Here is a 17041-nt window from a genome sequence, read left to right as displayed (position 1 = left end):
GTTTTTCTTTAAACCTTAAATTACTGCTCTTAAATCTACTACTGTTTAAACAACTATGTTTATTAATATTTAAACTTGTAATATTTAGTTTACTACTAGTATTTTAACTACCGTCTTTGCTAATGAATAAAAACTACAATATTTGGGCAAAAAACTAAGTACTACTGTAAGGTATTTTCACCCTCCTTAGCGCTTGCCTTCATGGTGTAATTAGAAGCAAGTCTGGCTAGCAGTCCGGTTAATATACAGTTGCTTTAGAACTAAACTTATAGTGGTGAACGATAATTCGTCACCACTATAAGTTTGTGATTAATTCTCGTCTTGGAAAAAATAGGTGTAATTGTCGCAAATAATTCCATTGTAACACCTGATATAGTAAATAAAACAAGAGTTTTTGTAGTTAATCTCCTTTTCCTGCCCCTCAAAGAGTTAAAATACTAGTCTTTAGAATAAAAATTAATATGTTTAATTACTATGTAGGATCATAGAATTTTTCGATGTCAAGAAACTGAAGAAATCCGCAATGTCCTCGCAGGGATTTGAAATCCGAACCTCCCGATTAAGCGTCGGACGGGTTATCTTTTACGCCACGAAGGCAAGGTAAGGAGGACGAGTGTAAATTCCCTATAAAGGTTAGTTGAACTACTAATGTTTAAAACAATTACTGGTTAATTTTAGTTAAACTAACTTTAACTCTTTAAGTCTACTTCTAGTAGTTAAACTAGCATATTTATTATTAGTTAAACTATTAACATGTAAGATTTACTATTATTGTTTAAATTAGTGTGTTTATTGTAGTTAAGTATTAGCTTACGAATTTCCTACTAATGTTTAAACTACTGTGTTTACTGCTAGATAAAATACTCTTGTTCTGATTCCTAGTCAAATTAAAAATGCTTAGCTTCTAAGAAATGTGTTAATTGACTATTAGTTAAATTTCTAATATTTATGCAAGCTACTAGTTATTATTAGGTAAACTAACTGCATTTAAGTTCTGAGAAATATGCGAATTTACCATTAGTTAAACTATCATTAAACTTAGAAACTATTTATTAGTTAAAGAGTTGGTATTTATTTTCTAAGAAATATGGGGATTTACTGCTGTAACTAGTAATATTTACACTAATCACTACTTCTTGCTAGTTAAAATACTAGTACTACTTTTGTCTTTACGTTGTTTCAGTTAGTATTCTGGAACTGAAAGGAAAAGATGGATTGTTAATTTACCCTTTAAGACTAATTAATATTTCGATTAAATATAATTGAGTTTAACCATATAGAACGAAACGTGGAAAAAATCAATAAAAGATCATTATTAATAAGAAGAAATAGCATATTTATGTTACCCATCTGTAAGACTGCCAAACATCTGGACTATTCAGGACTGGAAAAAACCTCGACCTTTAAAGGTGAGAGGTTATCCATTTAGTTAGTCAGGTTCACTTTTCTCTACTCAAAAAGAAGTTTTTCAACTATGAACATTATTTGGTCTCCAGAAAGTGGTCGATTACGCATGGAAACAGTAAAGGAACATTTAAATTCAAAGATGAATTTCAGATTTTTATGTAGTGATTTTTATTAACGTATAAAATTCGATAAAAATAAGTCTAAAAAATGTATTATCTAGTGCAAAATATGCAAAGAACAAGAATCCAATCATCCGTATCAGACTAAATATTCTGCAAAATGTAGTGTGTGCGAAACCATCTGGCTTCGTATAGGCCAGGCGTGTCAAACTTAGTACATCAAATATGCCAAATAATCATTAGTATATAAGGTATTTATCCTGCCTTCCTAGCGGGCCTTCGTGGTGCAGTGGTTCTGCACGCTGGGCCGGTATTCCAGAGGTCCGTGGTTCGATTACCGGCGAAGGCCCATTTTTCATCTCTCCAGTTTTTCCAATTAACCTAATGTCTCTACAGTGGCGCCCAGACTAAAAGGGTTGTGGATGATGATTCTTCACACCCCGGATTTGTAGATTGGGCCCCCTAAAAACACCAGTCACCCTTTGAAAGGGGAGTATATAAGGTATTTTTCCCGCCTTCCAAGTGTGCCTTCGTGATGTAGTGGTTCTGCACGCTGGGCCGATATTCTAGAGGTCCGTGGTTCAATTCCCGGCGAAGGCGTTTGCCCATTTTTCATCTCTCCGGCTTTTCCAATTAACCTAATGTATCTTATAATTATAAATCGTGTGGACCGAAACAAAAAAAAATTTTATTTTCATATTTAATTATGAAGTGAATGAAAAAGAGAATAACTACATAAAATTTTATCTAATCTGTAGTTCTTTAAAAACAACATAAGGAAAGATTAGCATTTTGTCTTCCTTGATTAACATTTTGTCTTTCATTAGTTTTGGTTAACATTGATCTCGTTGGGATTTGTTTCTTTTCATTTATTGAGAACAGCTGTTAAGATGATACTTACTTTCAGCTATCAAAGTTTTTATACGTCTTGATATTGGATAGAATTTCACAATTTATTGATATATTTGAAATTATATTATTTGTACGAGCTGAACGAAAACCAGCACAAAAATGAATCAAAGATTCGAGTTTGACATGTCTGATGTAGAAAGTCAGGCGTCTTATTGCCCGGTCTTATGCCTTTAAAGACAGTAACTACGAACCCAAATCAAGGTTTACAATAAACCTTTTATTAAAACTTTCAAACTTAAAAAACTACGTATCTCGTGTATTACAACGTAAATCACCGCTGTCTGCGCATTTTAGCTAACATAATTCGTTAAGGTAAACTTACCTAATTATAGTATGAAAGTCACAAGGCAAAGACTTAATGTGAAGCGTTGGCTCAGGCCCTCTAGTCCCTACAGAAACGCGGCTAGCAAAAGTGAGTAAACACGGCAAGACACTCTAGGTAATCGAGGGGCTGGGTTTAAATGATATATAGGAAGGTTATGGGTTGAAGATAAAGATTATATGCGTTAATTTATTTGCATCCTATTAAGAGCCGAAGAATGTAGGAGTGACAGGAAAGATACAAATAATCAGTTATAAACATAAAAGCTTGCAAGTGTGCTTTTCAATATCTAACATTTTGTCTTCCTTGTCACACGATTTCCTTTTGCTCCTTCATGCCAATTGCTGTCTGTCATCCAAGCTTGTACAACTTATACATTTTAGGATTCTAACTACTGATATTAACTTTTCAAACACTGTTCTTGGATATGGGTGTTCGCAGAGTACGAGGGTAAGTTGAAAAATAAGTTTCCCTTGTCGACTGTGGTCAGAGTTGTGTATGAAAGTCAAAAAATAGAATGAGACATTAAAGATATGACATACCTTCATTTTTCCACATAGGTACCAAGTACATTGAGACATTTGTCATATCGCTTGATAAGCTTCAAAAAGCCCTCCAGGAAAAAATAAGGGCTTTGCATATGGAAGAAGCGTTGAACGGCTTGTTTCACTTCAGTATTGCTTCCAAGGCGCCTTCCCCCGAGATTTTTCTTTAAAGCCGGAAACAGATGGAAGTCGCTTGGTGCGAGATCAGGACAGTATGGCGGATAGTGTAGGCGCTCCCAACCAAGAGTTGCAATATGGTTTTGCGTTGCCGTCCCCGAATGTGGTCTGGCATTGTCATCCAACAGCAGAATGCCAGATGTGAGAAGGCCAGGCCGCTTTTTCGGAATCCCCTCTTTCAATTTCGACAGGGTGTCACAGTAGCGCGTAGCATTGATGGTTCCAACCTCCAAAACGTCCAGCAACAAAACTCCTTGGGCGTCTCAGAAAACTGTGAGGAGCACTTTACCTGCAGAGGGAGATGTCTTGAACTTCTTTTGGACAGGTGATGACGGATGTTTCCACTCCATAGATACGGCCTTCGATTCTGGCGTGAAATTGTGGACCCATGTTTCATCCCCCGTCACAATCCGAAGTCATTGCCATCTTCATGGTAACGCACGAGATGTTCTAGGCTGACCCCCATGCGTTGTTCCTTGTGTATCGAGGTCAATTGTCGGGGCACCCATCGTGCTGATACTTTTCTGTATCGAAGAATGTCGTGGATGATGTTTTGAGCTCGGTCATGTGAGATTCCAAGTTCTTCCGCTACTTCATCGATGGTGATACGTCGGTTCGCTCTAATCATTTCATCCACCTTCCTGACATTTGCATCTATAGTGGCTGTGCGCGTCCGTCTAGCTCTCGGTATGTCCTCCACTTGCTGACGTCCATCACTGAATGTGCGACACCATCTCCGCACCATTTGCTTCGACATCACACCTGGCCCATATACTTCCACGAGGCGGTTATGAATTTCTGTTTCTGATACTCCACGTGCCCATTCATAGCGAATAATCGGTCTCACTTCCTCCTTTGACCACGAATTCAAAACGCACCTTCTCTCCATACCTACCGGGGCTCAAATGAGAGGCTGGTCTCCACTTTGCGCAGGCACTGCAATAGCGCCATCTGCTTGATTTGTAGCGACCTCTACCCAATGGTGTATCGGTGATTTGCGCGTTTTCCTGCTGTGTCGCCTTTCGCCCATAGCCGTTCAACGCTTCTTCCATATGCAAAGCGTGAATTTTTCTTGGAGGACTTTTTGAAGCTTATCAAGCGATATGACAAGCGTCTCAACTTACTCGTACGAGAATAATAAAATAAAGGTATGTCATATCTTTAATGTCTCATTTTATTTTTTGACTTTCATACACAACTCTGACCACAGTCTACACGGGAAACTTATTTTTCAACTTACCCTCGTATTTCAAAGATGTGAAAGAGAATGAAAATAAATAATTATATCATTACATTTTTATTTAGTTTTTCATATTTTAGGGGGTGTCACAAGCAGATATAGAACAGAGCGGTCAAATTACACATTATCAAGAGTCGCTGATGGTGTTCAGAAACGTTCGAGCACTGCAATTAGATTTTATAAGCCCACATTTGGATCATTTTAAAAGCAGTAAAATAGGTTTTAAATTACACCAGAATTGTAAAAATTCTGAATTCAACAAGACGACTTTGCTAAACCTGCTGACTTATATTTCTCATAAAATAATGTTTTCTTTTGCTTTCGAATAAAAGAAAATATTTACTTGCAAGTAAAATTAAAATGTTAAAAGTGATTTATTTTAAAAGCTTGGGATCCTGCTTTGAAATTTTCAATGTAAAAAAAATTAAATAGAATTTATAATATCTAAACAAAAATTTAAAAATACATTATCTTTTGAAAACGTTAAAGAAAATAAATGCTCTGGAATCTCTAGTTTACCAGACAATTTTTTTCGGTTTCCATTAGATTTTACTTTTAATGCAGGCGACAGTAACAAGAAACAGAATTATAAATTTTGTAATCATGATATAAATTACAAAGAGCAAGAAATACTTATTATACTAATGGAATGAGAGTAGATAATACTTGTAGGAAAATGTTATTAAGAATTCGGGTTGCTTTTAAATAATTCACGATGTTTACCGCATTTTTATAAAATGGTAAAGAAATAGAGTATCTTGGGCCTTTATCAATTGGAAACAGTCTTTATTTTCTCAGGTAGTGAATTTTTACCTATTGAGAGAGAATATCAATCATCATCCAAATTCAGATATTTTTTATTTTGCGTTGTTGTGCTTCTTTATCTGTGCATAGACTAGATCAGATCTGCGAATTCGCCGCGGCCGAGAGAAAATGTGACGCGTCAACCGTTAACCAAGATCAAGATTATCTTTGAGGAGACTGATCGAGTTTACTCAGCTCTTTGGCATTTTTTACGAAGAATAGCCCACAGACGACGAATTCACATATCTGCTGCATCTGTTGTCCTACCATTAATCTCTCGATAAGGCTTTTGGGTTGTCAAATTTTAAGTGCCCCATCCTGGAAATAAAGCGGTGCTAACAATTATGCCTAATATGACTGCTTACAGAAACTTATCTTAGCCCAAAACTACTTAAACTACTTATCTAGCACAAAAATAACAAGATTTAATTTTCCTACTTGGTCTCAAGTTATACAAATTAGTTTTTAAAATGAGGTTGAAAACACCGAACACCTATGCTACAATTGAAAGTTGATGTGAGGCGCAGATGCCATCATTCTGTCAAGAGGATAGTTAGTATTGTCTTGCATCCCGCAAATCTAGCATTAGGGGAGATAATGTTCCCGTTCTGACTCAGGACATACACTGGTGTGCAAAAATTAAGGACGAGACGGTTTTTTCAATATAACTTTGTACAAAAGCTTTCCAAATCAACACATTTAATACCGTAAGATCCCCAATACATAAGGACATAAGTAATGTAAGCAACACTTACTAAAACAGAAATCAGAGGGATAAAAAGAAGCTTTATTGAAAAAGTAGCATAGAGCGCAATGTAAGATCAGTATTTCTGGCAAAGAGATTGCACGCCGTATAGCAGTTAAAATCACACCGATTTGTTGCCTCAGCGAGAAATGGCGAATAATTAATCTGTTAGACGACATCTGGATGCTTTTACTCGAGGTCGAATCATTGGGAAGTTGGAGGAAGGCCGCAGTGTGACAAGTGTGGCTGCAGAGTTCGGAATTGCTCACAGCATCGTTTCACGTCTTTGGAGACAACTTCAAATTACAGGAACAGCTATCCGGGGGTTTAGTAGTGGTCGTCCACGAGGAACCACACCCGCAGATGACCGGTATATTGCCTTACAAGCCAGAAGAAACAGACGGCAGACAGCGGGAGAAACATCCCTGTGATGGGTGTCCAGCAAGAAACATCCGGTCTTTAATAGGGGATATGATCTCCCCTGACTGCTAGGCAGGTTTCACAGCGTCTGCCCATGCTGGGAATGAGGGTGTCAATGAGTTGTTGAGGCATTGCTGCCCATTCGTCTTGCAGCGCCAATCGAAGCTCCGGAATCGTTACTGGTGGTAAGGTACGAGCTGCCAAGCGTCTGCCTAGAAAATCCCATACATGGCTGTTCGGCAGCTACTGTGCGATGATATAGTGCATTGTCGTCCATGAAAAGGAACTGCGGACCCATAGCGCCTCTAAAAAGACGCACATATGGAAGAAGAATCTCGTTACAATAACGGGTCCCGTTGACTGAACCTGCGTCGAAGATGTGAAGGTCTGTACGACTACCAAGCATGATGCCTCCCCAAACGAGAACACCGCCACCTCCATACCTGTCCCTTTCAATGATGTTCCAGGGATGATTGCGGCTTCCCCGCTCTCCCCAGATGAGTATGCGATGAGAATCGCTACTCAGACTGAATCTGCTCTCATCTGTAAAGAGTACTCGTCCCCATTCATTGTCTCTCCAATTCCGGTGTTCCCGGCACCACAGAGAACGCCTTCTCCGATGGGCAGGCGTTAGAGGTACACACCGTACAGGGCGTCGTGCAAACAGACCACCACCGTGCAGTCTTCTGGCCACGGTAAAACGCGATATCGGTCGTCCAGTCGCCTGTGTCGTGTGTCTAGCGATTTCTCCCGTTGTCTGCCGCCGATTTCTTCTGGCCTGTAAGGCAATATACCGGTCATCTGCTGGTGTGGTTCCTCGTGGACGACCACTACTAAACCCCCGGATATCTGTTCCTGTAGTTTGAAATTGTCTCCAAAGACGTGAAACGATGCTGTGAGCAATTCCGAACTCTGCAGCCACACTTGTCACACTGCGGCCTTCCTCCAACTTCCCAATGATTCGACCTCGGGTAAAAGCATCCAGATGTCGTCTAACAGATTGATTATTCGCCATTTCTCGCTGAGGCAACAAATCGGTGTGATTTTAACTGCTATACGGCGTGCAATCTCTTTGCCAGAAATACTGATCTCACACCGACAACATGCTTTATACTACTCAGACACTCCCCCATTACGTCTACCTGCATATCTGCGCATGTGCTACCGTACATCACCTTACTTAATCTCCTGATTGGTCTTTCTGTCCGCTCTGCCTCTTCGTTCAGCTGATATGCTAATTTTTCGACTTCGTCCTTAATTTTTGCACACCAGTGTAAATGCATAGTATTAATAATTATTACGTAACTTCAGGCACTCAAAATACTTTACAGCGGAAGACTATGTCACAAGTGTTATATCTGGAATCGTGGCATAAGGCTGTGTCCTGACCTAGACAAAACATTCTGCTTCTCTGCTGAGAGGAATTATAGCATCCCTCTTGCGCTTTTCCTTGGGTGTGTATGAGGTTTCCACACCCAAAAGTTGGCAAACTGGAAGATTCGGGGCTCCATTCAAGCGAAGATGCAATTAATTTTAGTGTTTCCCCAAACGAAACCCTAATATTTTCTGTACAGAAGTTCAAAACGCACGAGATAAGAATACATGAATTTATAAGTAAAGTTCGTGTAGGGTTGAAAGAGTATAAATATTAAATGGTTACCATTGTTGTGTGTTGTAATTTTGAAAGTATTGTGAAAGGTTTAATATCTGCTGCACGTAAAGAGTAAATCAAATTTGAACGTGGAAGGATCGAGGCATGTAGCAAAGCCTTTTGGAAGCTGTTACGATTTTTAATATTCCTTGCTCTACAATAACAAGGCATATTGAAAGTACCTCATCAAAGGAAAGTACCACCAAAAAGGACTGCGCAGTGGTCATCAGGTTCACTGAATGATCGAAAACACTTGCGTCTTAGCAGAAGTATCCATGTTAACAGACAAACGACACTGGGCGAAAAATCAGTGGGGGGAAGCACAAAAGAGATGTCTGTGAGGAACTCTGGTTTTGTTGTGGTATGTAATACTATAATCAAAGACCTATAAGGTATTTCTCCCGCCTTCCTCGCATGCCTTCTTGATATGGTGGTCTGCATGCTGGGCGCATATTCCAGATCTCCGTGGTTCGATTCCCTGCGAAGACGATGCTCATTTTTCATGTCTTCTGCTTCCAAAAAAAATCCTCATGTCTCTACAGTGGCGCCCGAACTAAAAGGGTGGTGGATGATGATTCTCCACACCCAGGATTTGGCGATTGGGTCCCCTAAAAACACCAGTCGCTCTTTAAAAGGGTTTATATATAAGGTGTTTCTTCCACTTTCCTAGCATGCCTTCGCGGTGTGGTGGTCTGTACGCTGATCGCGTATTCTAGAGGTCCATGGTTCGATTCGCGGCGAAGGCGTTGCTCACTTTTCAAGTCCCTTGCTTCCCAAAAACATCCTATTGTCTTTACAGACCAAATCAAGTACTTTTTCGTTTCTTAAGTCACGGCTTTGGATTCCGAGACTCGTCTAATCTCATTATCGTATACATTGTACCCTATATGAATGGAAGAACTATACCTAGATGAATGATTTGTTCCAATGTATCATATTTCCAGTCAGTTCGAGCTTAGTGCATTTCTTGTACTCGTTTCCGGTTGCTGACATTTTTGAGAGTAGAGATGAGTACGATTGATTAACGATTGAGATTTGTTGAAGACGTTTCAGAGTTTCCAACTGAGTGCATTCCTAGTTGATAATATTTCTGATAATAGGTTGAGCAGAATTGATTAACGGTTGAGATATCCTAATAATGTTTCCAATAAAGACAATAATGCTTCAAGTCATTGAATACAGACTATTCGCGAATAATTTGAAGGGCATTCTGAATGAGGATTTGGCTAACGGAAACTGCTGAAATAACTTGAAAAGAGGTACTCAGTCTTTACCAAGTTTTTCACTTTTTGTTTTCACTTTTCCATCTCCAACATTACTTTGTTTCTTCAGGATCATAAGTAAACATCAAGTCTCATCTTATAGTAGCAAGTATTACAGTTTGTTTTTACATTTATTTTTTATAGTCTCAGAATAGAGAAACTTTTAATATAATATTTAATTAAAAATCAAGTTTTACTTTATAGTAACAAGTATTAAAGTTTGCTTTTACATTTATTTTTTAACGTCTCAGGGTAGAGGAACTTTTAAAATAATTTTCCATCTGAATTCGTAGAGACCATTACAGTTCTTTAAGCCGGAAACATGAAAACTCAACTGTGCTTTCGATAAAAAGTGATAATCTGTCGCATTCTTCTCCGCCTAAATTGCGACAGGGAGAGGTTTGACTCCTAGTCGGTTAAATCCAGGTTGTGACAAACTATCGTCCACTATATTTAGTTATATTTATTTATATATATAGCCACAGTGAATACAATCAAATTTTTTGGAAGTAAGGAAAGTCAAACATCAACTATGGCCTCCCAGGAATTGAACGATGATCAAAATCTGTTAAGTGGAAGGGATAACCACCTATAAATTGAGAGCCCACACAGGAGAATGCAATAATTCCTCGTACGCTTTTCCAGTTAAAGGGAGACTGAGGAGAATCGCGAAACTGAGTCGATCAAATCAAAGTGATGACAAACTGACGTTGTTCTTACTTTTAGTTCTGGCGCCCCTGTACAAACTTTTAGAACCTTGGGAACTGAGAAACGTCGTAAACATTCAGCTATAATGTAACCGATATCCCATCATATATCTGGAATTTGCGAATGTCCACAACTGGTTCTCTGGGTATTCGTTCTTTTGGTTTTCGCTACACTTTTCATAAAGCGTAAAGAGCCTACGTGGAGAAAAGTTATAATTTTTATTTAAATCTTGCGAAATAAGCATCTAACAAAAACTAAATCAAATTTATAATGGACAAAATTCGCTATTTTCTTTCATTAAAATGGCAACTGATTTATGCATTGAAGTTCTTTTAATTTAAGAAATAGTGATTTTGGAAGTGAAAAGTTTTCTAAATTTATCTTTAATGAAAATTCTTTTCTCTCGCTTTCCATTTCATCTCATTTGTTAAAATTTTAAATCAAATATATCAGAAATTAAAAGCAATAATTACAATTACAGCGTGTTTCTCATTTCAGATACGCTTAGGTTACTAAAGGTAATCAAAATTAATTTATGTTACGAAAGATAGCTTCGTGAAAGATTTTCGAATTCAGCTTGATTGGTACTCATGTTATACATTGGAAAAACTGCTAAAATCTCGAAAGCTATCCTGCTAAGTTACTCAAATGTGCATGGAAGAATTATTAGCGATCTGCTATCTTACCAACTCAACGTCTGGTGAACTTTTATCAATAAATTAATGCTACTGTTTTGTCTAGTTTTTAATTGTCTGTAATGTTTAAAATTAGGCAAAACCAACCTTAGATTGGTTTAGAATTTGAAAGAAATTCTTTTGATTTTGAGGACGATCAACAAGAGTCTCTCTTTAGTGAATATTTTTCTTCTCAAGAAGAAGGCCCTTAATCTCTGATGTGATTTTTAATCCTGAAGAAAAGAATTCTCGAATTTTATAGATAAATTTTCAAAATCTATATAAATGTGAGGTTTCTTTTTTTCGAAGTTTTCCATGGGATGTTTTGCTTCCAGTCAGAGTTTTTTTTTTTTTTTTTTAATAATAATGCAAATTTATGGAACATCATGCAAATTTTGATGAATCTTACAGAATGTGAAAATTTTGAGCAAAGTATACTCAATTTGTACTTTAACGTGACTGTTTCTAAATTAAAAAAATTCTAAAATTATAATCATTAGGTCATAATTTACGATACGATCTCATTCTGTCGTACTCGTGCTGTATAATTATCAAAAATATATCCGGTAACAACTTCTGATTTTAACAAATCTTATTACAACGCCTTCACGTTTTTAGATAAAAAAAAGTATTCAGTCTCTTTTACATTTCAGTAATACCCCCCGCAGTATTATAAAACCGTATAAGCTGATGAACGATGCAATAAAAGCCGAAAGGGCACTCCAGAATTTAGCGGAGGCGGAGCCCGTAAAACCTAGTTTCACTTTCTATTGGACAATACGAATCTGTTACGTCACGGACACTTGAGAAAACTCTGGTTAAATGCGAGAGAGCTGAGCATGGTCTTTGAAAGCTGACATCAAGAAGCAAAGCTTATACAGAAGGGCTCTGGAAAAATTTGCAATGTGCAGAATATCACTTGCGGTCACTATTTTTTGTTTTCTTGTCACATTAGTGTCCTGCCACTTTAGGTAAGCAAATTATTTAATTATTTTTTAGTTAATATATTAAGTAAAGCGCTACCTAAATTCTATATATTTTCGTTCATTCTTTTCCTGAAGCGAAAAGAGTAAAATGATATAAAAAGATAAAAATGAAATGAAAGTAATTTTTGCACATTTCGTAAATCTGTATGTGCCGTTGCATAAACTTAGCTTAGATGTATGTGTTATTTTATGAGTATAACTCTGACTTAATGCAAAGGTTATGCACCTTTAAAAGTAACTGTATAAAAATGTAATAATTTATTTTCGAATACTCTCGTTCCTTTTTACAAAAATAATGCTTATTCCTATGCTCATCAAGCAATAATTTTGTTTTCCCAAAACGACGACTTTTATATAATGTTAACAAGAATAGCGTAAATAACACTAATTATATTCTCCCTTTTTATACGTAAATAAAGGTAATTTTAGTTTTTGAAAACCGATAAAAGATGCGCGTGTTATTTCTCTTTTTCATGTTAAAATAACAATGACCTGTAAATTTAAATCAAATTATTTAACTGAAATTATTATTCTTTTAAAACCATTTAATTCTAATTACATATATACGTCAAAATTACGAATAATTTTAGCAAATAATATAAAAGAAAAAAAATCTGAAATGTTTCAGATTTTAAATTACGTCCAAAGGGGCGTTTTTTAACATTTTGTGTGTTACCTTTCTTTATTAAATATCATGTTCCTCGCACTTAAACCATAAGATCCAGTGCAACAGCAATATCGCAAAATAGTTTTAAAACGAGCATATCTTTAGAATTTCCGATACGGAGACTCACGCGCTGGAGATAAAAATGTTTTTTCTGCACAACGTTGCCATTGCTCGCTTTGAAATCCTTGAGTTTGTTAATCAAAAATTCGTCAAAGTTTTAAAAAATAGGAAATCGATCATAAAACAAATTTCAAATTTCAAATTTGGTCTTCCACATGCTCATATTCGTTGGAGGATTACGTTATTCAAAATTCGATGACTCTATGTACCGTTGTTTTATCACAATACGAGAAATATACATACATTTATGCAGATTTTTCATTATTTAATTTCTTCAAATATAATGCAGGACTCTAACATTTTGTGGCAACAGTTTGAAAAGTGAACCGACATTTATGAGTCCGACGCATAATGCCAAAACGAAACTAATAGTCCTTCGGGATTCAAATCCCTTTGGACTAATAAAAAATAACACAAAGCATATTAGCTCCCTTACACTTGGTTTTATTTATAAGATTATGCAAAGCACTCGTGGGCTATTTGCCTAAGCGAACGGATGCATGCTAGAGGACTTCTAAGAGCAACTGGCTCGTATACATGTTTCACATAGATAAAAACCACTAAAATAGCCATGTATCCACCCAGTTCTCCAGAATTCCAGTTGTGGACTGAACTACCAGTATTCAGTGACATTACCGGCCTACTTTAAACTAGTTCTTTGGCAAGAACAGAATGAAATATTATTGTTATGCGAACTGATTACACCGAAAATACAAAATAAAATTATTTTTCCCGTTCCTATTTAATCACTCAATTAAATTTATTAAGCACATATTCTTAGTTTTTGTTTCATAGCAAGTAATTAAATTAATAAAAATGTAAACTAAATTAAACTCAGTTTTATTTCAGCTGTGATTAACCAAAGCTATAAGCACCATAAAAAGTCAGTAAAAATACGAAACAAATGCTTCATTTAAAAACATATTTTCATACTGTAACAGAGGAATATTAAAATAACGAGATTTAAGATTTTTCGACAGTACTTACTTTTTTTCGAAGACGTATGTTAGTTGCTTAGATCATGTAAATGTATGTATTATTTTATGAATACTATATTGACGTATTAGAATATTACATTCTGTAACAAGTAATTATACAAAAATATAATAATTCGCATGCAAATACTTTCTTTCTCTTACAATAATCCTCTTCATCGATTAACTATAATAAATCTTATGCAGGTAACAGGTGACGGAGGACGGGGATGCCTGGCGTATAACATAGGTAAACAGGCATATGTCCCACGTCCTCCACTATCTCGAAGAAGCAACTCGCTGGAGCCCCGTGAGGCTGCACCGGGAGTTTACATGGCCATACATAAATCTTATGCAAAGGGTTTGGTTTCGTTTGGTTTAATTAATTATGATAAAGCATTCTATCGCTATCTGCATAAGGAGAGGAATGGCTTCGTGGAGGGCTTTCTAAGGGAAACTGATTCGTATATACATTACACACGGGGAAAGCCATGAAAGGCCCTACGTCTGGAATCGAGCCCAGGTCGGAACTATTAGCGTTGAGAGATTTTTCCGTTGGCAGGCCTTATGCAAAGGCCTGCCTTATATAGATTATGCTAACACATATAATATGGGTAAAATGATAATTATAATTTTCTTCTTTAAAAACGAAAAAGCTGATGTGTATGCCACATGACTTTCTTGTGCAAAATATTAAATTACACACATTTTATTCTGCATTTCATTTAAACTTTTTTCCTCGGATTCCATTAGAGATATATTTCTCATTGAATTAACTTGGTTCTCACTTCGCGGCAAGGCAAAAATATATAAAAAATATATAAAATATAAGTATTTTCATTAACAATTGAAACATATAGAAAAACATAAAACACCAAATACAATTAAAACAATAAAAAAATTAATTTTTGCAATTAAAATTATAGTTTCTAGCAGAAACAAGCAATTCGACCAGCAGGCAAAAAGGCAGATTTTTCGGTGCACAAAACTAAAAGATTCCTTTTGGAATTAATTCATTGTTATGCTAAGATTCAAATGTACACAAATATGGCTACTATGGTAAAAAAACATTACACTTAGCCGCTCTTAAACAACTTTTAAATTGTTCATAATTCTACAATTATTGCATGCAAATTAACTAACAGCATAAAAACTTTAACCGAAAGATAAGAACAGCATAATTCAATCATTTTTAAAACAAAAAATGCACAATTTACCAAGATATAAGAATGAAAAACTGAGCTCATGGAGCCGAGTAACAGAGTGGGTATATATATATTAATATACTTTTGGTGCTGTTAATTGAAATCAGAGTACGATGTTCACAACTACATGCTATAACAGTCCTACAAGTTATAGTAGAAACTACATGTTATAGTACTCCTCCTTACTTCAATCTTTCAACGTTCTGAAGCTACTCGTTTTTGCTTCATCAAAGATAACAAGATAACGTATGCAAGATACATACGTACGTAGAAACGCCACGAATAAATCTCTTCTGAATCCATTTTAAATCAGTTTTATAATTCGTTTTGAGAAGGAGAATCCTTTATTCTGTCCTTATGTACAGATGTTACTCAAAAACATCGTTAAATTGCATTCGATAGCGTAATCGTTATTCTAGTTAATCCATTTTCTTATGATTTGGAACTGTACTGCGATTTCTTCTTTTCTTTAGCTCCCACCGGGATATAAAAGAGATATGAGTATTACTTGGAAGTTTTGGAAGCGACCTTGACTGTAGTATTGTTTTATTCTTTCGCCAAACTCCGCTGCTTAGTTATCCGGCGTTGGACATTTTGCTAGTCGGAGTCAATCGCGCGCTTTGTAAATTTGAGTCGACTCCTTTTAGTCTGTTTCCACTGTAATCTCCATAATCTAATTACTTTAAATTTTAAGTTCATATTTCTGTTAACTAAGATTTCGGATGCTGTGAAGGCGTAATCTAGCGCTCCTTGCCACAAGGAATTTCGTGGGCTTGGAATGACTACGTCGACAAGTGGACATATGCAACAACAATAATAAGAGTAATTTAATTTGCGAAGAAAGTGGTTATAGTAAGAATATAACAAATGGAATGGAATGCTCGTAACTATCACAATATTACTTCTTTAAAACAAAACGATATTACAATAAGAACACATAGTAATATTGACAGTATAATATCTGAAGGACAGTGTGTGGATATCTGACGATAATTGAACCAGACACGTCGCACAACGGGCACCTCAGAGGGCACTTCACATGAATGAGTTTTGACAGCAGTTTCCAAGACGAACAATGAAGAAGCAGGGGATGAAAAGACTCGTATTTCAAAATATCGAACCCATCGGCAATAGGCAAGGCTATATATAATGAGCTGGAACGTAAATAACAGGAGTAATGTGAAATCACATGTTTGGAAAGTTTCTTAAGTGTGAGAACACTTTCCACGTCCGAGTAGTTTAACGAAGAAAATGCACAAAATGTGTTATAAATAATAAATGCAAGGGGAAAAAAAGGAATGAAAATCTGATACAAAAATGTTGATACAAACTGATTAGTCTAAATAAATAAAAATAAAAGTAATACGGAAACATGATTTATTAATTAACTAGCCTTCAGAGGGAAAAGCTATATACAACACACAAAGGGAAAAATTAGGCGAATATTTTTAAAATTTCAGAACCTAGCGCTAAAGCTTTAAAGGGGGAAACACGGTACTTATTAATTCAGCATTAATTTACTTAGTTAATGTTTATTTTCACAATGATTACAAAAATAAGTAGTATATTAATCTAATGGAAATGCATGTCCTATTAAATTTTATTTAATACATTTGGGAGACGCTCAGTTTGATTTCGACAGTAAACAATAAAGATGATAAAAATTAAAATTCGGTAAAAGACAGAAAAATCGTGTCGCATTGAAAAAATACAGTTACATACTCGGTATGTAACAGCGTGATATGATTTGATTGGGTTTGTGTAATTATGGTAAAGTATCGAGGCCTATCTGCCTAATGGAAAAGATGCATTCGTGGAGGACTTTCTAAAGGAAACTGTCTCGTATGCATGTGCACACAGGGAAAACCACGAAAACGATTATGCAGCCCTCCCGTTCACCGAATTCGAACCTCAGCCCGAACTCGGTCCGAGGTTCGAATCTCGCGAACGGGCTGGCTGCATCGGCGTTTTCGTGGTTTTCCCCATGTGTAACGTGTATACGAGCCAGTTTTCCTTAGGCAGATAGCCCTAGTGTGCTTTGCCATTATTAAATAAATCAAATAAATAAAATCAACGAGTGTTCAGCCTCTTTATCGCTTGACC

At 36.3% G+C, this 17041-nt stretch overlaps 1 protein-coding gene across 1 annotated transcript in view; it reads left to right on the top strand.

The window, feature by feature from the left end:
- Positions 1 to 11827: 11827 nt before the first annotated feature.
- Positions 11828 to 17041, top strand: part of LOC146995438 (uncharacterized) — a 119566-nt gene continuing 114352 nt past the window's right edge. Inside the window, exon 1 of the mRNA XM_085824533.1 lies at positions 11828 to 11957. Coding sequence (XP_085680659.1) covers positions 11890 to 11957 — 68 coding nt within the window. The 5' untranslated portion in view covers positions 11828 to 11889. The remainder of the gene's footprint in view (positions 11958 to 17041) is intronic.

Source organism: Stegodyphus dumicola, chromosome 9 (assembly GCF_044657685.1).
Source record: "Stegodyphus dumicola isolate Sdum_Otavi_A_Nest chromosome 9, ASM4465768v1".
In the NCBI taxonomy this organism is placed as follows: domain Eukaryota; kingdom Metazoa; phylum Arthropoda; class Arachnida; order Araneae; family Eresidae; genus Stegodyphus; species Stegodyphus dumicola.
Note: the sequence above shows the minus strand (reverse complement) of the source record. Positions and strands in the feature narration are given on the sequence as shown.